Source organism: Dicentrarchus labrax, unplaced genomic scaffold (genome assembly GCF_905237075.1).
Source record: "Dicentrarchus labrax unplaced genomic scaffold, dlabrax2021, whole genome shotgun sequence".
In the NCBI taxonomy this organism is placed as follows: domain Eukaryota; kingdom Metazoa; phylum Chordata; class Actinopteri; family Moronidae; genus Dicentrarchus; species Dicentrarchus labrax.
The window spans coordinates 16,273,450-16,297,910 of NW_026136724.1; the positions used below are offsets into that span (position 1 = coordinate 16,273,450).

Sequence of the window (24,461 nt, forward strand, 5' to 3'; positions counted from 1 at the left end):
ATTAGATCTTGGGTCTCAATTTTATGGTTTTGCCCATCATCAGATTAATTATGGAGGTCTGGGAACATTACTACTTTAATTAACACTTTATGGGAACCAGTGGTTTCTAAGCTGAGGTCGCAGAAAAGATCTGATTGCTATTTTCTCGTAAAATACCTTTTCCTGAAAGTGAGTGCACCCAAAACGCTGATAATTAGAGTTGAAACAGAATATTAAATGAGGAACTATTTCAAATAAAAATCCCAAACATTTCAGTTCCAGCGTCTAAATGATGAGAATTTGCTGCTTTTCCCCCCTCTCTGTATCTCGAATGGCTGCTCCGACAAAACAAGACATGAATGAGTCATTTTGGCCTTTAGGAAATTTAGATTTTTTTTTTTACGGTGGCTCAGAGAGCTCAACACACAGCAACTAAGGAGAAACACATAGCTACTGCTTGTCTTTTTAAGTGCAGTGCATTGATCTCTCTGTTCCATCATTTTCACCTTTTTTCCTGATTAATTATCTGCAGATTAATTGATAAAAACAACCAATCGTTGCAGCACTCCTGATGCCTCACTGCACAAAAACGGTAGGAACACACAGCTACAAGGACGTACAACAACCGACAGTTTGAGTTATAACTGAAGCTAAATCAGCAACAATTAGATGAACGCTCGATTGGTGCAGCCACAAAACAGCACCAGCAACCATTTTAATAATCAATGAAATGTTTCTAGTAAAAATCCCAAACATTTCCCAGTTCCAGCTTCTAAACTGAGAGCAACTGCTGCCTTACTTTGTCTGAAGTGACAGTAAAGAGAGTCCCTTTGGGGATTATTGAAATAAGTGATTTAACAGTAATTAGGCTTAGGTTTAAGGAGATTGTGAGTGGCATTTTTAACTAAATTCTGACATTTTACACACTAAACAGTTCATTGATTAATCTAAAGGATCACGGTTGGGTTAATCAATAATACAAATATTGTTTACCTTTGTTTTCTCCAAATAAGTTTGGCTAACCTCTGACTGGTCGTGTTTCTTGCCCCACTGGACTGAATGTCGTTATTACAGACAGAATTAATTACATAAACAGGAATGATCCTTTAAGTGGGGATAAAGACCTGCAGAGGATAAAGACCAGTTGAGGCGCCTGAAAAACTCCTGGACTGAGTCTGAAACCTTAAACAGAGACGCCTGAGTCGTCTGATTTATGCCCCCCTGCACTGCTTACAAGGCTGCTGGGCGCTACAAAAGAGTAATGACTGAGAGAGTTGACAGAGATGGGAGGGAGAAGAGAGAAAGAGGGAACATGGGAGTGAAAGAAAAAAAAAAAGACAAGGTGAAGGCCACTCAGAGAAAAAGATGGAAGGTGAGGCGACAGGGAGGGCGAGGGGAGAGCCAGTCATAAAGCCACAGCAGGACAGAGAGAAAGATGTGAAAGCAGTAACAGATCAATATAAAGCTGTGCGGAGTGCAGCGCAGCAGCTTTATCCTAACTGAGCCGTCACTCAAACCTAATAGTTGTCTCCGCCCCCCGCGCCCCCACTACACACACACACACACAGTCTGTAAACCCGAGGAGCGCTCCAACACCACCTCAAAACATGAGTAATCTACCTCCGCTAATGCATGACAGAGACTCTAGACCCTGAAAAATCTAACTCCTCAACTGAACATGCTGTATTGGTGCTCCAGTATGTGGGGAAAAGGCAAAATATACATGCTCTCTGTGGTCCAACTCCTTGTCCGTACTAGGTCTTCAGTATCAGATGCAAATGATCAAAACAGCTTCCTGGTGTTGTCTTTTGTTACATTCCTAAATTGTGGCTTTGATGAAAACAGTGTGACGTAGTGCTCTTCCTCTCTATTTGTAATCCTGATGAAAATACCCCCCCCCCCTTTTTTTTTTTTTAGACCCACTTTTCATTTTCCAGCACTACCTTTTGGCTTTAGTGTGTTTTTAGTGATAGGGGATCTTTTTTTAAACTTCAGGTCACGTAAAGCATTTCTTAAAAAGCACTCATACAAATAAATAAAAATGATATATAATAAAAACTTTTATTACCTCTATACAGGCCAAAATGTATGGCCCTAACCAGGATTTTAACAATACTGCGGTAGTTGTCTTAACTTATAACCGTATTCCTACACCAGAGCCCAACCGTGAATGTCGTATTACGCCAAAGATCAGTAGTTTGGACTGGAGTTACAGTGGTTTATGGAAGAATTTAAAATAATGACAGCGTCGACAAAATACCATTCACCGTGGAGGCAAGAGTATAATTTATGAGCCAGAGTATACAGAAGATCTCTAGCAGGGGGATACTGAATGGGCTGAGGATGGAAGGAGCTGTCGGCAAGGTAAAGCTGTCCTTAATAATGTCTTTTACTCTATTCAAAAGTAATATTCTTAGTTTACTTATCACTCCCTGCCAACAGTAATTAGTTACACTACTAGTTAAATTACTTTTATGCTACCCCCCCCCAAAAAAAATATAATAGTAATAGTGCCCCTTCTCCCAATTCAGACTCATGACAATTAAAATCCAGCTTTCAGTACATAAAATAAACCCTGAAGGCAGCTGCAGATGCCCCTCAGGAGATACAGCGTACAATGCACTGAGTTCAATGTGTGCAGGATGGAGTGATGCAGGTTATATGACCAAAAAAAACATACAGGACTGTTCAGCTGGAGCAGAGCACATTATCCACAAAGAAAAGAAAATAACTAGGTCACCATTATATATATAAAATGCACTGTCCCCACACCAGGATCCAATAACAGCGCAGTAGCCAGAGGCTGCAGCAGATGACACTGTCCACACTGTTAGTCATCAGTGGGTTGGGGCCATATAGAAACTTTAGTAACGAACACATTGCAATCAATTTCCACTAATGCTTAGATCTAAAAATACTCTCACTAGCTGATGCAACTTAAATTGTGACGACTCCTACATGTCAGCTGGATACCATCACACAAGCTATCTGTATTCAGCATTGCTCCCTGAATAAAGAAGGAACCATCTATTACTGATAGATTGTAACTTTGTACAGTGGTACACAAGGTTGATTTCTCCACATCCTCAACCCATTGTAATAACCAGCCCCACTTCCTCTTTTTGCTTTAAAATCAGTGTAACAGTGCAACCAGTTCAGTGAGCTGCATAACCTCTGTAATGACGTCCCACCACAGGAAGTTCCCGCTTTACCCAACAATAACACAAGATGTTGTGTATTGTGGTTCAGCGAAGTGTCAAACAGCAATATATCCCGTGCACGTGATCCTCACTTGAGTGGCTCGTCGAAGCGGATGGTGGCAGCGCAGTGGAAGACGACGTCAATGCAGCCGGTGAGCTTCTCCACATCCTCCGGGCTGATGGCGAGGCCGGGCTGCATCAGCTCGCTGCTGATGGGGATGATCTTCTGGTGGAAGTCGGGGTTGTCCTCCCGCACTCGGTCGAAAAGCTGCCAGAGAGAAAACATGCATGCACAAAAGAGAAAGATGAGTTTACTTGCTAAAAACTTGGTCATCAGCAGCAGCCAAATGATAAATAATATGATTTAAAACGCCACTTATAAATCATGCCCATAATGCACAAGAGCTGGAAGGCAGATCAACTGTACAACTGACACAAGTGTTGACAGCTAACCCCTAAAATAGCATGACAAGGAATGCAAATTATCTCAAGTCAGCAAAGGCAGAAAATGTGTTACTTTGCATAAACTCCTCAGGCACAAATCACCCACATGTCCCAGTAAAGTTTCAACATCAGCAACCGATTTGTTTCTGATCCGAAGTGTGTGTGTCCTTTTTTATTGCATGAAAACAATAATACCAAACAAAGATTTCATGAGACAGGTCAGACAGTCGACAGCGATCCCTGTGCTGCTCGCTGAGTGGCTTGTCAAAGATGCTTCACAGTAATGAGAATGTGACCTTCTGCTAGGACACCTTGTTCAACCACAAAACTTGTACACATCCACCCTGACAGCTATTAATAACTGGCTGTCGGGCTGAAATCATTTTTCAAACTACAGTGTTTAAATCAAAAAAGAAAAACAAATTAGTCATTAACAGTAGAGGGCAGGATTTTCTCTCTTTCCTGCATTTCTTATTTGCCAGGTGCCAACTCTATTAAAATCAATAAAATAAAATAAAAAGTTAATATATCAAATGAGACATTCCATCAATGACACCACTGATGGAAATCAAATGGCTTACAAAAAAAGGAATTATCACAGTTTGGTCCCTTAAGATGGGTTTCATCGGTCATCTTGATCAGCAGTGATCAATATGAGAGAATTGACCAATTCTTTCAATTCTGAGGGTTTAGGTGACTTCCTCCAATTCTGAACTGCAAAGATTTGGAGTCTGTTGGTTTGACAAAGTTTGTAATTGTGATTTAATTTAGGTAACCTGTCATTTGACATTAGATAGACAATACAATTAATCTCTAGGTAGGACAGAGAGATTGACACAATACCGATATACAGTATGTCTGGAGAATCAATTCATAAACTATAGACAAAATAACCATATTGGATTATAACTTTTTGCATAATGTTGCAAATTGAAGTACTTCAAATTATTGCAGAACTCTTTAACATCTAGTTAAAAAGGTCCTGCTCAAAGACTGTCCACAATGCCCAAACTGGCCTTATACATGCAGAGAAGGAAGAGCAATCACTGTGTAAACAGTATGGAAATATCTTTAATTTATACCATCTCAAAGTACATTTTGTTATATTGTCAACCCCTATTAGTAGCTACTAAACACATACTAAACAATGTGGAAACACAATAAGTGCTCTAATAAATTCTGCTCCTGGCAAATAGGTAAAAAAAAAAAAAAACATCTGACCTTACAGCCACGACACACATTAATCAAAAGTTGTCATTAGAGCTGATTGGCTGCCTTATTATTCAACTCAAAAGGAAAATTGTCTGTGTCAATATTTGTACTTTTTATACGACAGTTCCTTTGGCTCTCTGACGGTGTGACAGAGGGGTTGGGTTACACATTTTGAAATAGTGTTTCTGCTGTGGACCACTGAGTTTTATTTATCAGTGCCATGAGTCAGACTAGGCGTGTTCCCTGATGAATATCCAAATGTGAACACAGCACACACTCGCCTCATTGAAGAAATGAGCTCCCGGTCGTATACTTACTATCAGTGCCGCACAGAACAAACATATATCCAACAATGTTAGACTAAACATTCACCTCACTCTATTCAGTGGAAAGGCCTGAGCAACATTAAACCCCTTTGTGCCAGGGTGTGGCAGCAAACTGTAGAACTGCAAGGAATGATTACTTTTCCAGTTAAGACGGCTCGTTTTGTCTGACTGGTAGGGGTGAAAGTAAATAACGATACATTTGAGAGGCACGATAGCAATGTTGTAAGCCTAAACTGAGGACTATGATGTTGGATGTTACAGGGACTGTGAGAAATACATGAAGATTTTTATTTTTTTTACTCTAAATTCATGTTCTTCATACTATGACAGAAATCCTACGAATAGATTTATCGCCTTGATATAGTATCACAATATACTGAACTTTAACCCCCTGTATCTTGATATGTATTTTTTTCCTTGCCAGATTCTTGCCTGCAGTCCAAATCTCAAATATATTCAATTTACAAAATCGCCTTATATTTGACATGCTGGAGGCACTAAATGTGAATGTTTTGCTTAAAATAACAAACTGTTGCAACAAGTTCATCCCTCTGCCCCCTCACAAATGCTTCCATAGAACGGCCTGACTGATAAGGACACATGTGCAGAGCATGTTGCGTTTCATACATAGGCTCATGCACAACATACTCTGCACGATGCATCACAAAGCCCTGCTTGTGTGATATTATTCCACCTGTTTACACTGCTGTTTGCTCACCGAGGGCTGCAGACGACATTCCAACATGGAGGGAGGGGTGGATAAGTGAACTCTTGTCTACATTTACCAGCTCGTGTTTGTTCTGACACTTTTAGTGCACGTGCTGAGCACTGCATCAGTCCCCTGCAGGACTGTGCATGAAATCCCTCTGCCGTATTGGGAAGCAAAAGAGTCGCAAAGATAGTGTTGCTTTGCCGTCAACATGGCATTTCTGGCAGTGTGGCAGCTGTGCACGAATGCATTTTACAGACAGACAGTAAGAGACGGCACGAGAAGACAAAAAAGAGGGTTAATGAGGGGGGAGAAGGGATTGGCATCAAAGTGCACGCTCCATGTTATGAAATTGCTGCTGTGTGTGTGTGTGTGTGTGTGTGTGTGTGTGTGTGTGTGTGTGTGTGTGTGTGTGTGTGTGTGTGTGTGTGTGTGTGTGTGTGTGTGTGTGTGTGTGAGTTGTCCTAGTAAGCAGAGCGCTCTTGCTGAAGAGGACAGATGTTGAATTAAACAGCTTCAAACAGCTGTTTATATTCATGTTCTGTATCCCCATCAATCTTCTGCTTTGTAATGCTGTCCCTCTTCTCCAAATACCCCACGCTGCCCATATTAGGCACAAGTCCTGAAGTACAGTATGTAATGTCACAACCCAGAACTATTCCCAACTGGGGGAGGGGGATACATGCTGTATTTTATTTCTGCATGATAGTGTAGCACTGCTATCATTATGTAATGCAAATATAATAGTGTCTTCCCTCCCTCTGCTTTAGGCTAACAGCTGGCAGTAATCGAGACCTACAGTCTGCAGAGTAGAAGTAAGAGAGATTCAATGTGCAGCTTTCTCATAAAAATCTTTCCAAAAATATCAAAATCAGCATGTGTTTTACTGCACAAACTGTTCCTTTTTTTTAACCGTATGATTCACAGAGCCGTTGATGTCATGTTATGACCTCAGTTCAACTTCCTCTTGTGGGTGTGTAGCTTGGCAACAAAAACAAACCACCCTGATTCTGGCAGCGGTCCATCACCCACAAAAAACCTTGTGGGTGCTGTGACGAGGAAGTCTTTAAGTTGTTGAACTCCTGTTGTTGCGGATGGTTATCTCCCCTGTCACATACCGTACCAGTCAGAAAAACATCACAGAAAAGACTTTATCAGTTCTTCTTTTTGACTGACAGTGTTTTGATTAAGTCTTTTGGGAATCAGCCACAATTGATGCTCCTCACCAGTCTTGAAACTTAATTGCAAAAAGACAGTTTTACACAAATACAACTTTTTCGTGAAGGAAAAAATATTAATTAATTAATTAATTAATTAATTAATTAATTAATTAATTCACTCACTCACACAATTCATCACTTTGGTCAGTTTTACAACCGCTACTGAGGCAAAAACCCCTTTAGCAATTTAACACCAGAAACTGCATAAAGAAGAACCTCCTTAACACTGAAACGAGAAGAGTTGGTTTCACTAAAGGAGGAACTCTAACCACAATATGTTGTAGTATTTGGGATACTGCTCGTAGTTGTCAGTTATCTGGAATAGAAGGGGTCTACATCAACCAGGGTTTCCCGCAGCACTTTGCAGCTAAGGCGGCCGCCTTAGCAACACACACCTGCCGCCTTAACTATGTCGTCAAAAAAAAAAAAAAAAAAATAGTAGGCCGAGTGATATGAGCAATATCCACCGTGTTACTCTATCCTGTTTTCTCCCTTTCATTCCAAACTGTGACCAATGCCAGTCTCCCTTCTCCGCAGAACGCATAAAAAAAAAAAAAAAAAAAAAAAAAAATGTGCCATGAATCAGAAAATAATCAGTTTTTATAATCTTTAAATATGTGATATGCCTCCGAATCGTGTAATGCGTCCACACAACGGCATCTGGTGGTTGTCATCGCGCTATCATCGTTCGCCAAACATTCTATAACATTGTTTATCCGGGGAAAAAAAAAAACTTTTTGGGTGAAGACGTTCATCTGGCATTTGGATAGCCTGTCGCATCGAGGTAAGATAATTATTCTATATTGGTTGGTTATTGGTTGCCCCCGTCTGATGGCAACCAATAACCCCCCCTTCTGCTCTAAAATGATCAGTGTATTTATTTCTTTATAAAAATAAAAAAAATTACAGTCCTACTTCCTACTGTACGATTCTTGGCACCTGGGTCATAGATGCCTCCTGTTGGTTGTTGGTTCACACAACAACTCCTGGGTATCAGACTTAAAGCCCCCCCCCGCTGGTACCACAATAATGATGCAGCACGAGGCCATTACTGTTTCTGGGGCAGAGTGACAAAAGAACTGCAGAATGTAATCACTAACTGTACACTTGAAAGATGAATATTAAACAAAACCTTTTCGAGCACACTCACTTCATGACATACTACCCAACTAAAATAGCAGCATGAGTATCTACCAGGCTATGCTCAGCCAAAAGATTATTTGTGAAGCACCTCTAAGCCAAAGTTAAATTACAGAAAGACCCAGAAGAGAGAGGGCATCAGGGTCAGAAGGGTGAATGAGGCTGCAGAGTGTGGGCTTCAGAGCGCTCTTTGTTATGGGCACAGTCAGAGAATGGCATTGTGGGACTGTGGCTTTGTTTTGTAAAAGGCTCTTTTCTTGTGCCAGCCTTCCACCGCTCGCATTTACCGTCACACCCTCCTCCGACCCACAGGCATCAATGAGCAAACTGCCTTGTACAAGAACACAATAGTCCACCAGTTTGCATTTACTCAACAATCTCAGGGAAAAAAAACTCACCACTGCCATCCCTGCAGTGTAGCCAGCAAGTGTTTTAGTAGTACATCTTGTGGTCAGTCAAAGAGTTGTGGCCTCGACCTTGAGCAGTCAAGGTCTTGTATAAAGTCAGAATGATTTTCCTGTACAGGTGGCACGTACATGTGGTCCTTTCTTTGCGGTGGACACTGCCATATTTAATACCCCGAGGGCAATAAATCGCCCATCAAGAGGGCTTGAAGTAGCCACTCTGAACTTTCACAGAAACCCTACACTAATGGCACTTCCCTTTCAGCACAGCAACCTGAGATGCCATTCAAACAGCCTCTCTTCTCACCAACTACCCTTTAACTGGACTCCACTCTTTTCACAGCCCCCTTCACGCAGACATTTCCTCTGGAGCAAAGGGATGACAGAGAGAGGACTAGCAAGAAAATAAAAGTAGAAGGAGGCACAGAAGTGGTGAGGAAAGCAGCAGGAAAGTGTTTTCTTTTTTGGCATTGTCCACAAAGTTTATGGTGGCAAAATGTCAACTCTGCCTAGTCTTTTATAGACAGTCCTCATGTGTGAGGAAGGTCACAATAGGACACAGTGTGAAGCAGAGCTAATGATGGCCATGCTCTTCACACTTTCAGGGGTGGGTAACATAACTCCTCGACAAGCTGAAGGTCACAGTTGCGGACTCTTGACTTAAACAATTGATTATCAAAATCGTTGCAGATTAATTCATTCGTCAAGAAAAAAAGCCAAACATTTCATTATTCCAGCTTCTCTAATTGGAGAATTTGCTGCTTTTCTTTGTTGCAGTATTATTGTAAGTTGAATGTCTTTGGGTTTTTGACTGTTGGTTGAGCAAAACAAGACATTTGATGATGGTATTTTTGGGCTATAGGACATTGTGATCTACATTTTTCATAATATATTGATGTATCATTTAATTGTTCACCTAGAAAATAATCCTTAGATAAATCTATCATGAAAATAATCACTAGTTGCAACCCTACTGCATATGTCAAGGGCCATTCAGAATAGCAATAAAACAAACGGTTCTTTCAAGTATAATTCAGTCTTAAGCTCCATATCTTGACCAACAAACAAAAACTCTTACTGGTAGTTTTTGGGTCAATACCTTAAGTACCTAAATGGTAAATGGCTGCATTTATATAGCGCTTTTATCCGAAGTGCTTTATAATTTGCCCCCCCCCCCGTTCATCCACCCAGAAACCGGTGGCAGCAAGCTACCATGCAAGGTGCTGGTCTGAACAGTGGAAGCAATTTGTGGTTCAGTGAATAAAACAAAAACCCCAACACTGTCAATATCTCTCTTTTTGTTCCTGCGTAACATCTGTATGAGTCTGAAAGGTAGCTGCCGTCTGTGCCACAGCTGGTCCTTTCCCTGCTGAGTAAGCCGGATACCACCAATCAAAGACGAACAGGCCGAAAAATTTAGTGTAGCTAGGGAAAGGACTGCGAAACTGTGTCAGACAGAAGCAATTAACGGCTGCACCCTCAGTGATGACCTCCATTTCCTGACATGCACCGTCTAAATTAGTCGAATAATAGGATGTGAGCAGGATCACTGACAAGAGGTTTTTGCAAAAGTTATTACTGCCCAAAAATCCAGCTACTCCTTCAGCACTGTCTGCGATGGGCATCAGCACAAAAACACAATACATGGTGGAGGATGTGGGCAGTCATTATTTCTCAGTTTCTCATCTGCCAAACTGACAAAGCTCCATACTAAAAAAAAAAAAAAAAAAAAAAAGGTAAGCCTAGGGAGAACACAGAAATGCGAGTCTCGTGGGAAGCTGTGACGAAGCAGAGACATGACTAACCCCTGGGGCAGTCAGCATATTAATGAGAGAAAGGGTTCATCTTTAACCTGTCTTCAATCCATCCCTGTGCCTGCCTCAGTGTCTAGGTGGCATAAAAACAGATTTAACCAGCCCATGCTGCTACAGATTTCAACACTTCTCCTGAGCAAAATTCCCCCAAACCTTCAGACTGAGGTGGAAACTGCTGAATTGTTTTAGAAACAAAAGATTTCATACTATTAGCTTTAAAATGCTGAGTCTGGCTTATGCATTGGGATGCTGCTTCTGGATGCCACAAAAACTGATTAATGTAGGGGGAAAAGGTCAATTAAAAGCATACAATTTGATATGCATGGAGGGACCAAGTGTTCTGGTTTATCTTAAGGGAGGTAAGCACTTTCTACAAATACGGTTATATTTCATGGAGTGGTCCACTTAAGAGAGACAATGCTGGCTATCTCTCTTTATTCAACTCTTTCAACCCTGAATCTCACAGCTTCTTAAGAGCTTAGGGGAGTGATCAAGGATTGCAGTGAGCAGCTCATCACAGCAAACTAATGAAAATGGAGGGTTTTCTCATGTCTGGCTCTGAGCTATTATTGTACACAACTCAATTGAAAAAGATCAATATGAGCAGAGTAATGAGGTTTACAGTGACAGCAAATGTAGAGTTCCTGGGATTGGCGTTCGGTATGCCGGTGGCATCACATTCCAGTCTTTCAGACAGTGACCTCGTGCTGAGGCAAGGAGAATTTTATTGGCCTCAAAGAGCAAACGGACAGAAATAAGATGGGAGTTTATGATGTGTGCTGCAGGCCTTTGTGTCCTTGTTAAATACCACAAGGAATAAGCTGGGATTGCAAGGTAAAATCAGCAATTTGCTTCTTGAGCATGATGCTGAGACAGTCAACCAGATCTGTTTTAAAGTGATAGTCCTCCAAAGTCATCTGAGAAAAGCCCTGAGTCAAGTCTCAAGTCCTTGTGGGTAAATTAAAGTCTTTTAGGTAATTTCAGGTAAAGCTTCCTTAAAATCTGTGTAAATGCAACTCTTCCAGCTGTTTTTTTTTGTTACTGGTAGGCTTTTAATGTGAAGTGTTGAGTTGACATCGACGGCAGCTTAACATCAATCAGGACAAATCGAACACTGGAATTTATACATGGATTAAACAGGTATTTTTGTTAAGAGAAACAAGAAGTGGCAGGTATAACATGTCTTACTGATGGAAAAGGTGATGTTGAAATGTACATTATGCTAAAATTACCATGTGAAAGCTGTTGAAAGTAATTTCGAACCCACGCAATGTTTTGTTACCCTGCTTTTATTACCACCCGGCCTTTATTCATTTGGCCACGAGGGACTCTGCCATTGTTCAAGTTTATGTCTCAAGTCCTCATTTCTGAGACCGAAGTTGGACTCGCGTCTACAGCGCTGCTAGTCGTCTTCAACATTGGGTCCATGAAGATGATCTGAAGTCTCAAGTGTCACAGTATGGGTACACAAGGTATGCAACTGCAGCAGTCAAACCTAAGATTACACAAAAAGTTGTGATAAAATCTTTTGTCGTACTGCAACAACCACAGGGAAATGCAGTACTGCTGCATAATGATTGCCCTGACAAGAACGTCTCTCACAGGCACCATAGAGGTGCCTGTGAGAGACAGAAACAGACTGATTTTCTGTATCAGATTGGTTTCAGTTTATCTGAAGACAGAGCTGCTGTGGGTTGTAATCTTGATGAACAGGATCCTCTCTGATATGAGACCTGCTTCTCATCTGTCCTGCTACTAGGCCCCAAAGCCTCTACCAACCTTCTGGCCCAGTTCAAGACAAAATGCAGGCTCTGTTATCTTGACCTGATCAATAACACCCACATACACACAACCTTTCAACTTAAGGCCAAATAATAAGGTGGGGACAAGGAAGTCCGGAACCATGTTTTAAATACTTCAGTAAGATGCAGTGGTTGATTTCCTTTGTTTCCCTGCAGCTGTTTATACACTATTGACCATCCTTTAAAAATAAAAGCGAATACATAATAATACCAAAAAGACAAAAAGAAAGTGCACATGCTTTATTGAAATTTCCATTTGATGTTCCCTAGAGGTTTTATGTACATTTGGCACATAAATGAGCATGTGTCCTTCCTCTGATCAGAGCATATTCAAACTACTCTTGTTAAGGACACTGTGGCCATAATAAAGTAGCAAAACATTACATCTCGTCTCAGAGGGCCTTCTGCCACAGATAACTGTGGAGCCATATGGATCTGGAGAGAGAGAAAACTAGTTGGCAGACTCTCCACATGCTGTGGAAGCACTGGGCTGGCCTACAACAGTCCCCTGAAGAACTGAGTCTTCACTACGCATGTCTGCACTGCCTTAATGACTTCACCAGCGACGTTTAATGTGCTAATTTGTTTCATAAACTGGAGTTAATTTGCGGCCTAATTATACGCAAACGCATTGGTTCCCCCTTGCCCCTCTCTCTGGGGAGGAGTTGTCGGGCTCTTGGTTGTCTCTCAGTCTGTCTGCCTGCTGCATTGCATGCCAACCAACCACATATGAGCAGCAAATGCCTTGCAATGTGCCAGACTGGCAGCCACAATCTCCTCAGAGTCCGTGACTCAACAGCAAATGGACCCAAGTCTCCCACTCACTCCTAAAAGTCGATGTTTTAATAGTGCTTGACATGCCTTAAACACACTGCACATCAACTGCAGGATTTACGGTTATGAGGCCTAAATGCATGATGGGGTGGCAGGAAAGCATGTTAATTCTGTTCTTACTTGAAGGATTGAGAGGTAGATGCTTTAGGTGTGCCTGCGCTGACAGCTGGCATTAACAATTCAGGCGAGAATTTAATCAGCACCACAAGTGGAAACAGAGCTGCCTGTCTGAGCCAGCCGTAATCAATAAATCTTGAATATTTATACTGCTGGAAAGATCACCTGGCTCTGGATGCAAACAAGAGGAAATCGATAAAACAATGTAGTCATGTTGGTTCAGAGTGTTATAATGGGAAAATGACTGAAAAACACCAACCAGGGCGGCTGCACCTCAACACAAAGTCAGTGTCTGGTGCTAATGTCTTCTGTGAACCCATACGGGGAAGAGGGTGAGCTGCTTTCTGTCTAGGATTTACTTCTAAACAGCTGGTTCAGAAGTGATAACTGCTTAGAAGTTGAGTAAGTGCAACTGTGCTTGTACTGTACATACATAAACCTCCTTGTATGCTATGTTAGTGTGCATTAAAAGTGTCTCTAAGATGCACCACTATTGACAATTTAGCTGTTGCAAGTTCTTACTAAAGCCTCCAACAAACATGCAAAAGTCTCATGCAGGAACTGAGACGACGTTGCTCAACTCGAAAGATTGAGATCCATTAAGATACAGGCGACATCCGCCTGGATCTTTGTGAGTGATAATTTTCAGAGCTTGCAAAACATTAATCATTAGTGTGGTTGTGCTGTATTGTGTCACTAACATAGACTAGTGCCTGCCACATTCACAAACACACCCTGGTTTGAATATGAATATATAAAAAGAAACAGGTGTGTCTCCTGTATCCGCAGTGACATCTCAATGACGCTGATATTCCAGGCATGTTAGGCATGAAGCTCTTTCATAACTGTAGCACAGCCGCTCAATGAGATACGTCAGTCTGTGTTTAAACACGGTAAATCACCAGCCATCTCTCCCATCTTAGAGTCTAGGCAGACCATGAATCGGTTAAGGGCGTGTTGTTCATCATGCCAACACGAGGGGATGAAAGCGGAAGGAAAACACCACACCAATGTGAGTCAAACCAGTTTAAAATAATAAAAATAAAAACTAACTACTATACTCCGGTTATGTTAAAGTAAGATGGGAAAAGCAGAAATCAAAAATCTATTGCACTTCTAAATGTATTTACAACTTATCCATTTTGTTTAGGTGTTGTAATATAATTGTGCCTTTTTGTTTACTTCATTCATTTAAAAAGACCATGGCCTTTTTTCAAAAGCAACAACACAACATCTGCTCAATAAACAACTTATTCAAACTTCTCACCTGCTCTGTTCCATCCCATTAGACCACGTTTGAATTCACCGACTGGCAACAAGTGACAGTACATTAATAATAGTAAAAACAGGTAGGCTTTGTTTAATCGGAGAATGTGGTGAAAGGAGAACGCACAGGGTGGAAAGTATCTGCTCAGAAAGAGTTTGATGCGGGGTGGGGCAATGCTGGGCACTTTGACCAGCCAAATCTGGGCTTTTAGGGCTTTGTTTGAGCTTTATCGCGTCCTAACATTTAGTATAATGGCTATCATAGTTGAAAATAGTACAAACAATAGAAATATTTTAAAAAGCAGGAATCAGCAGATGTTGCAGCAGATTGATAAATACATTACTCTGCAGGTTCTTCCATTCAATGATTGTTTCCCACAATGGAAGAGTCAGACAAAGACTTATTTTGCTGAATGGTTAAAATGACGACGCCTATTTTGAATCAGTGATCACAAGCACTTATATTTATCCGGGAAAATTTGTAACGTTTTTGGCTTATATAAAGCAGAAAATGTGTTTTTGGTTATTGGTTTGTCTTATTGTATTTGTATTAGCTACTTTTATGTGCACAGATTTGATCATCCATCATTCAACTAGTGGTTTCAGTAGTAGGGGACTGTTCCTTTCCTGAAGAGCCTGTAGATAATCCTCATGCAGTCAGCACACAAACACAAAATCCAGTATCACCCATAGCCGTCTGTGTTACAGCTGCCACACTGATCACCCAATAGCCTCTAAAGCAACAAATCAATAGTCATTCTACAGTAACACTGAGCCGGCCCACCCCATCTAGGATCCAGCCTTGTAGGCAAAATTCCACAAGATCCTTTCCTACCCAAAAGACATTCCAGCTCCCACCTACCCCACCCAACATCTGACCCTCTCCTCTTGCAGTTACAGTGGTGGACTTGCAGTATGAAGATGCTGCACAGCCTCAGAGCTGGAACTTAAGACCGTTACTGGGTTCAACAGCCCACTGGTGGGCAAGAAAAGCATGTCACGGCGGGAAAGAGGCTCTGTGTACCCAGAGGCCTACTTGTATCAAGTGCCTGACATGCCAGTCAGTGCCTGGCTCCGCGGCAAGGGCTCCAGGCGTCTAAACATTTCCACTGGATCAAAGAAGCCTCTGCACAGACAGACAGCGCTTAAATGTCAAAGTCGGTGCAGTGGAGAGGCACACAGACAATGAGATTCCTATCGGTTTGTCCCCGTCCAGCTCGGGGCAGCTCCCCTGATTGCATCCTTTGAAAAAAAAAAAAAAAAAAAACCCACGGGACAGATCTCTTGGTCGTTACCTAGCAACAGGTGGTAAAAAAGATACTGGGCCGGCTTGAAGGATGAGAGGAGAGGCTACTCAAGAGACAGAGCCACTGTTCTCCTTCATGAATTATCCTGGTGGTGAATAGAATAATACTGACCTGAGGACTCGCATGAATACCAATTGGTACTTGAGGCTTGGTCATGGAAATTTAATGACATAACTTCTGAATGTGGCCCGAGCGTGAGCGAGTCTGTAGTTGGCAGAGCATCAAGCAGTGTCCTGATAGCAGACACTATCAGAGTGATGCCAAATCCAATGGAAAATAGTTGAGGGGGAAATGATGCAAACACTAGCAGCAGATAAATTATACATCGATATCTGTGAAGATGAAGTGGGTTAAATACTTACTAACGCGCAACGGGAATCTTGAAATTTTACATGTCAGGTTGGTGGACTTTTAATCGTCTACCGTTTATCCTCACTCTCTGTTATTACCACTTTGTGATTTGCTGTGTCAGCAGTCTCAGCTTAAAAGAATAGTTAAATATTTTGGAATATACGCTTATTTCACTTTAATTCTGAGCGTTAGATACCTCTCTCATATCTGTCCATCAAATATGAACCTGCCACCAGTAGTCTGGTAATTAAGCTTAAGACGAGGAAACAGCTGGCCTGGCTCTGTCCAAAAAAGGTAAAAGAAATACGATCCAACAACGCGTCTAAAGCCCCGTAATTAACTCGACATATATCGCATTAGTCTAAATCAGATAAAACCAACAGTTTATGGTTTTATAGGGGTTGTGCGTGGGAATGTTTCTTGGCTCGGTTGGACCATCAGTTCGGTACAGACTGAAATATCTCAACTATTGGGTGGATTGCCATGAAATTTTTGTTCAGACATTCATGTTCAACTAAAGATGAACTGTAATAACCCCCCCCCCGACCTTTCATCTAGCGCCATCATCAGGTCAAACTGAGTGTTTGTCCAACACAAAGGTTAGTGTGCTAGGATGCTAAAGTAATTGCCATGCTGGTGTTAGCATTTAGCTCAATTACTGTCTTCTTGTCAGTCTTTGTCAGGCTTACGAGTGCCTGCTCTGAATACGGATGCAGGTTAAGAGGAACGCTTCTTTTCTTCCTTAAAAGCCAAAGCAGAGAAGGAATGTGCATTAAAAAAAAAAGGGATAACATCCTCTCTCCATCGCCCACACTTATGCTGCTCATAAATTACAGGTTGCTGCTAACCGGCACCTTTACAGTACCTGTTTGTGTCACAGTGAACTAATTACGCGGTGAGAGGGATGTTCTATGAATCTGGGATGGCCGGAGCATGAAGCTTACCTCGACAGAAGTAGGGGGAAATAAAGGAAAAAAAAAAAAAAGTAAATTAAGGGATAGATCATCAGACTGCTGCTCGGCTGCTATTACAGCAGTGAGTAGAATAATGAATGCAGTACCGAGGTTCAATGGGAGCGGTAAAAATAGATGCTATTAGAGGGAGACAGAGAAAGAGAAAGGGGAATACAGCGAAAGTGTGATTTTCTTTAGGTGTTCTGACAGTTTGAGGCCAACAACAGCCGAGCAGAGCAGCAGCCGCGGCAGCTGCTTTTGAGCGCGTCAATACACACAGTGTCGATGCGTCGGCCCTTATTAAGTCCAACATAGAGTTTGGAGGGTTTTTTTGTTGAGTCATGCTTTGCTGCTTGGCCCTGATACAGCTGATGCCACATATTTGGAGCCTCCTCCCCCTCCACCACCACCACCTTCTCTTCCTCGGATATCTCTGGCCTCCATCCTTTCCCCCTCACCTCCTGCCTTCATTATCCACCTTCCTCATTCTCACCTTCCTCCCTTCTGCACAAACACACCAGATATTTTCAATCAGGTAGCTTCAAGTTCACTTAACCTTTTAGTATTCTTCTTCAGACTCCTCTCACTTTGCTCTCTGACTCTTTGTGTCTCTCAGTTGAAGGCTCAAAGATGAACTATTGGACTCTTCTGGGGTCATTAAGTTTGCGTCACCATGGCAACAGCAGCTGCTGCTGTAATTTCACAGGCAAATGTTCTATTGCTCCATAAACTCACGTACAACCACAATGCCATTTGAACAGCCCTGGTTTTGAATGATGATTAAAATCAACAGCCCATTAGTCAAAATGTCTAAATATACCGAATGTCACGTGGTTGGAGGGCCTGAGAGGTGCTGCTGTAATGGTTTAATTGAGGCACTTTGTCAAATGGCTCCCTTTTTGGCTGCTTCTCCACATTAATTGTCTGCTGTGGTTCAAATTATTGCAAGACCAATTAGGCTACAGCCAACATGGGCACTGCCTGAGTGTTTTCGCTTTGTTCAAACTTCGGAAAATATGGTGGAAAATGTAATGCCACAAGGGTATCGTCACATACTGGAACATCAGCCGACGCCTGCGCTTGCAAGGCCCATAAACATGTCCAAGACACATCTGCAGGCAGGTGTGGCTGCTGTGGAACAATGTCAGTGCTCCTCCTTGTGAGTTCTGGGATGGTGGTGAAAAAAAGAAAGTCTCATGTATCTAGCTGTAAACCATTCTTCAGTCATCACTTTTCTAAAGGTTTCTACCATCCTAAATAACAGGTAATCTAATCTAGAACTGCCATATATAGAATAATGCAGTTGAATGACGTCTCTTTTGACATACTATACCACTCTCCCTTAAACACCAAATCTACAGCCTAAACCAATGTATTTGTATCTAAAACAACACGTTACTGGCTGAGACAACAAAATATATTAGATTGTAATGTGCATGGAACAACTGAAATATACTTTGTTTTAACATCAGCATTATATAATCAGTGGCCTTGGGAGTTATTTCTCCTTTTACAATGATATGCACGCAATCTTGAGTACTAAAGGTAGCAGGGGGGGGATAAATCGTACATATTACGTAAAACCATTTAGCCCTTACCTTGCAAGTCATCATGTCGCTGACCCTCTGCTGCATGGACTGCCCGGCTTTGGGTCTGACCAGGAGGTAGAGGGCTTTGACTTCGGGACAAGACCTCAGCAGCTTTTCAACCAGCACTTTTCCCATGAAGCCTGTGGCTCCTGTGATGAGCACGTTCTTGCCAGCATAGTACTCAGCTATGGACGCCATTCTGCTGCCCGCTGTGCCACTGCAGATGTCTGTCAGTCTGGTCTGTCCGTCTGTTGCCTGCTCTCCTAATCTGTCGAGGTGCCGGCCTTCAGACAGCTCCTGCAGGGAGAAGAGGAGGATATGAATGTGAGGGCTGGAAGCCAAATAGTTTGAATACCGTATCAGGAAGTACTTGTGAAGCTTTTGTGTGAATACATACACATGGTGAGTTTCAATCATGAAACGGTTCCGGGAGAAGCTAAAACTGAACTGTAAATCACACTAGTGTGATGGCAATGTTGTAAGAAGGAACAAAGTCTCCATGAATGTTCAGACTTTTAAAATTGATTCTGTTTGATATATTTTAGGAGACAAATAAACACATTTGAAACAAATTCAGAATTGGTGGTGTCTCTCTGGTCTGACCTTCATACTGCCAGAAGAAACATGTAACTAGTATGCAAATTACATGAATATTAATACAGGCAGATGAAGAGAGGGCAATGTTCAGGGGCAATCTGACGTGTGTGCGCGACTATGTTTGGTGAGTGCACAGGAAAAGGCTGTGCTCTGGAGGAGAAGTTACATTTATAAGCTGCAACCACATATTAGTAATTATCTGGGAAATCACCACCATTTCATTTTTATTTTAGAAGTCAGAGTCCCAGCAGTGTTCAAACTGCTTGTTTTGCCCAACCAAAAGTCCTAAACTCAAACATTTCCAATGCACTCATAGAAGACCAAGGAATTCAGCAAATATTCACATTTGAGATACTGACACCAGTGAGTTTTGAGAGTTATGTTGATCAGCTAAATCAGTCAATAGCAAAAGGTTGTATGCTGTAGTAGTTCCTATTTTTTTTAGTAGATACAACTTAAAAAAGTGGAAATGCCCATTAATAATTTCCCAGAGCTCAAGGTAACAATTTCCAATGTCTTGTTTTGTCAGATTAACAGAAAAATCCCCAAATATTCTGTTCTGATTTACCTAATGTGGCTCAGAGGAGATGTACTGATTGAGTTACAGAAATAAAGTGATACTAGTGTTTTATCAAGTTTTAGAGTAGTCATATCGTAATGATTAGTCAATGGACAGAAAAGGAAGCCCTAACACTTGACTGGTATTTTCAGTAATTTTCAAAATGTCAAACAGTCACTAGTTTCAGCCTCTTAAATGTAAATATTTGCTGGTTTTCTTGGCACGTTTAGACGGACTGACGGGCCCCCCCCCCCCCCCACGCCCCCCCACACGCGCGCGCACACACACACACACGCGCACGGACGCCCACGCACACACACGCCCGCGCACGCCCCCGCCCAAGCCCACACCCGCACACACACACCCCCACACACACACACACACACACACACACACACACACACACACACACACACACACACACACACACACACACACACACACACACACACACACACACACACACACACACACACACACACACACACACACACACACACACACACACACACACACACACACACACACACACACACACACACACACACACACTCTTCCCTCCACAATCACAAAACACAGCAGCACAGGATGTCCAACTACAATCAACTGATAATATTCTATCTGCTCCCAAAGTTACACCAAGAACACTTTAACCTTGTTTTGGAGACGCTGCACCACTGATACCTGCATATGGTTTTGTCTATGTAATCCCCCCCCCCCATTACACAAGGTCTTAGTTGTGCGTGAGGAGAGTTTTTCAGAACGCAGCCTGTTGTGTTGATTCAGGGTTTGTCCTTGCGTGATGAGATTTACTTAGCGACAGATCTAAATCAACCTTAGCTGGAAGCCCTGATGGTTTAGCCACAACATTTACACAACAATCTCAACCCACTGAAACGCAGTCAAAATGAAGAATGACTCAAATACACCTGCGGCACCCTGCTAAGACACACATTTACCCAAGATAAAGTGACCTAGACTTGCCCTCTTTGTCATTCTTAAATGAGTTTTGACGTGTTTCTGGATGTCCAGTCGCCCTCGTTCTATGGCAACTTAATTGGATCAATTGCTGCTCTAATGATGGTGGTGTAATGGACTGTGTCTGCTTATTTGGGCCAACTCAATACAATAAATCTGCGTCTGCTGCTTTAGCAGTGGCAGGCGGCCAGGTCCTACAGGTTCCTCATTATAGGACAGAAGCACCAGATAGAGGCTGATGCGTTTTCTGATATTCAGAGGGATCAGCTAATGGTCATCAGCTTGGGTACTGACCCTGCTCCCAGTGTTCATCAGCTGGTTATTGAGTGTCTGGAGGCAACAGTTGGCTCTGCAGTGAGCAGATGTCATTTTCCATCATATACACACACACATTTATATATACACATGGTTTCCATTTAGCCCCGGTAGTGCTGCCATGATGATAGTTTCGGTTTTAGGTGCTCAAAAGTTACATTTTATTTCCTAAAGGAGACATTGCTGACTCATTTGTCAATGTCTCAGTTAATCACAGACCTCACTACCCTCTGACCGCTAGGGCTGCAACTAACGATTACTTTCATTATTGATTATTAGTGGAGAAACTAATCTTTTGGGCTTTAAAAACAGTCCAATGTTACACCTTCAAATGTCTTGTTTTGTCTGACTGACTAACAGTGTAAAACCAAAAAGATAGCCAATTTGCTGCTTTGTTTGTCATAAATTACAGTAAATAATGTAAAAACAGCAAATGTTTGGCAAAAAAACAACATGCAAATGTCCTGATTTTCTACAGTGTTTCTGTTGGGTTTGATTAATTTAAGTCCAATATAATCTAATGTATTTCACTGTAACTGCCCTCAGTAGAAAAGGTTGAGACAACAATACTACAGCAGGCATTTATAGGCACTTAAGGAAATGAGCGAGGGCAATGGAAAGTTTATGGCTGCAGAAAAGCCTCCTGTATGAAAATGAGTACTGAAAGAGCAAGCATGTGGCTGCTTTATCATAGTCACTATTGCGCCCTCAAGTCATAAAACTGCGCTTCAGACAAAAAGGCATGAATGTTTCCCGTCAAGTCTTAAAAGCAGTTACACAATGCACTCAATAACGCCACTACACGCGTCGTTCATTCAGATGAAATAAAATATATGCTTTAAGACTCAGTTTGTGAGTTTGAGAGACCAAAGCCTCTTTGGTTTGTGGCAAAAACCCCATTTAAAAGCAACGCAGCTCATCTGTAACTGACTTTTACAGTGTGAGACTTTGTCCTTGCTCCCTTTGGACAGCTAACTGACAATAAGTGACAGCAATCTGAGCTGTCATGTGTCTTCAGCTGTGTTTTTCTGTGTGGCTGTCTCTCTGATGGAAAGCATCGTGTTGGATGTGTGTGCTAAGAGCTCACAACCACGCTGCCAATGTTGCTGTTCATTTGCGTGCAACCATGACAACGATGCATCGAATTTATCACAGGCCTCTTAAAGACTGGATGACAGCTTCCTGTCTCTGGTTGGCATCATTCCCTGCTCCTAACCAATCACGGGAGCAGGGTGGCAGACGTTTGCCAACCAGCCTGTTAAAAAAAAAAAAAAAAGGCTAATGGGATTCCTGCTTGTAAAATTTTGCACTTGGCAACAATAGTACCACATTTAGCCAAGACAGACAAGCTTGATCAGCACTTCTAGTGATTCGTGCACAAGATCAGTTTCCCCCACCCCCTTTTTGCTTTTCATCCTCTCTCCTGGGCTGCAGATTCCCGGCATGTCTGCCCAAAGACGGAGGACGGAAACCAAATCCTCCTGAGCCAAACGTGGCCCAGATAACAAAACAATCTTGTATTTACTTGCTTTCCTTCCATTCTGCCGTCTGACACACACACACACACACACACACACACACACACACACACACACACACACACACACACACACACACACACACACACACACAAACACACACACACACACACAAACACAACACAGGCACAGGGTTTCAGGCACACACACACACAAGTCTACTGAGCTTTATATATTATTTTATTTCTGATTATTTTAATCCTTTTTCCTGGATTCATAACTTACAAACAAGGTATTATCTGCATATTTACTCCTCTGTACGCACAAATCAAAATAAGAAGGTCAGTAAAGGTCCTTTACTGAGGCCCCTGACATTCCAGCTTTGTGCTTCACAGAGATTCCCCGTGGACACAAGGACAAGGGCACGGGGGGGTGAAAGTCACTACAGATTAACGTTTGACAATGGAAATGTTCCTGCAGCTGGAAGATTGCGCACATTTCAGATTCGCGACACTCAAAACACACACACACACACACACACAGACACACACACAGACACCCGCTACTGCATTCTTCTAAGGTTAGACAACCCCACGTCCTGCCTCTCTCTCAGTTAGGCTGATGATGTCCAGCCACCTACTTCTACAAGCCAACATGGAAACAGGAGCTAAGCTCATTATGTCGAGTCCAGTTTCTGCCTCTTTGCTCAGAAATCCCAACCTGTTTACTACAGACATAAACAGTTAGGGCTGTAAGTGACAATGTAATCACTACGTCTATAGAATGCCAGAAAACAGTGAGAAATTTCCATCCGAATGTTAATAATAGGGCAAAACACCAGAGAGGTTCAGTTTACTGATATGGAAGACTTAAAAGCAGCAATTATTTACATTAGAGAAGCTGGAGGTTATTACTTAACTTAGGAAATCAAAGAATATGTAAACAAGACCTTTAACGCCAACTAACGGTACATGAGTTTGATCCTTGGTGCTACAGACTCATTTCGGTCAGTGAGAACAGTCCACGGTGTATTTATGTTTGTATAGACCAGTTAATACTGCCATGAGATTGGAACCCCCATAATGAATTATGAGATGCATCTCCAGCATTCAACAAGAGGTAGGATAATCTAAAATCTAAATTCTTTGAACAAACTAGTAACAACTTGTAGACAAATGCATCCTGCAACAAGAGGGAGCCAGATGGAGGTTACTTCACTTAAAAGGATCTCTAACCAACTTCTCTTTTTCCTTCTTACTCTAACATTTTTTAGTACTTTATGTCCTCGTCAATCATACGCGTAGTACAGGGACAAACGGAATAAGGTTCATGCAACGTCTGTCAGCATTAACCTTGTTGTGTTGTCACTGATGAATAAGACAGCATCCTTTTCGGAGTCTATATTATGACTTGAAAGGAAAAGTACTGGGCAGCAAGGACGAGCACTAAAACCTTAAGGGACCGGCTTCTTGGGTTATGATGCCATCTTGACAAAGCACTGCATCATGTTCAAAGTCACTCAGGGTCATTTCAAAAATAAAGTTTGAAGATGCTCGAGGCATAAGAATACAGCTCAGCTGCAGAGATTTACTGCTGTCCGCAGCTAATGCCTCTGCACTCTGGCCTTATTTCATGTTTCCTTTTCTTCCGACTGAGGGTTTTTCTGTGTTTTCCTCAAAGCTTCTCTCCCCGGGAGGTCCACGCCGTTTGTCGGAGGCGGGTTGTTTTAAGCCACAGCTCTGCAGTCCTTCTGCTGCCTCCGGCCTTTCCTCACACAACCCCTCTATTAGTGGGTCAGAAGAGTGCTGCTGGAGACACAAGCAAAAAAAAAAAAAAATCTAGCTCTACAGCTGCACTCTGGCTAAGA

At 42.1% G+C, this 24,461-nt stretch overlaps 1 protein-coding gene across 4 annotated transcripts in view; it reads right to left on the reverse strand.

Moving 5' to 3' along the window:
• The window catches only part of si:dkey-97m3.1 (fatty acyl-CoA reductase 1), a 52,406-nt gene that overhangs the window by 14,874 nt on the left and 13,071 nt on the right, over nucleotides 1–24,461 (reverse strand). For all 4 annotated transcript variants that reach the window (XM_051392256.1, XM_051392255.1, XM_051392257.1 and 1 more), the window contains exons 2-3: nucleotides 18,677–18,964; nucleotides 3,272–3,447 (exon numbers count right to left, since the gene is read on the reverse strand). In XM_051392256.1, the coding sequence (XP_051248216.1) occupies nucleotides 3,272–3,447; nucleotides 18,677–18,964 (464 nt within the window). The remainder of the gene's footprint in view (nucleotides 1–3,271; nucleotides 3,448–18,676; nucleotides 18,965–24,461) is intronic.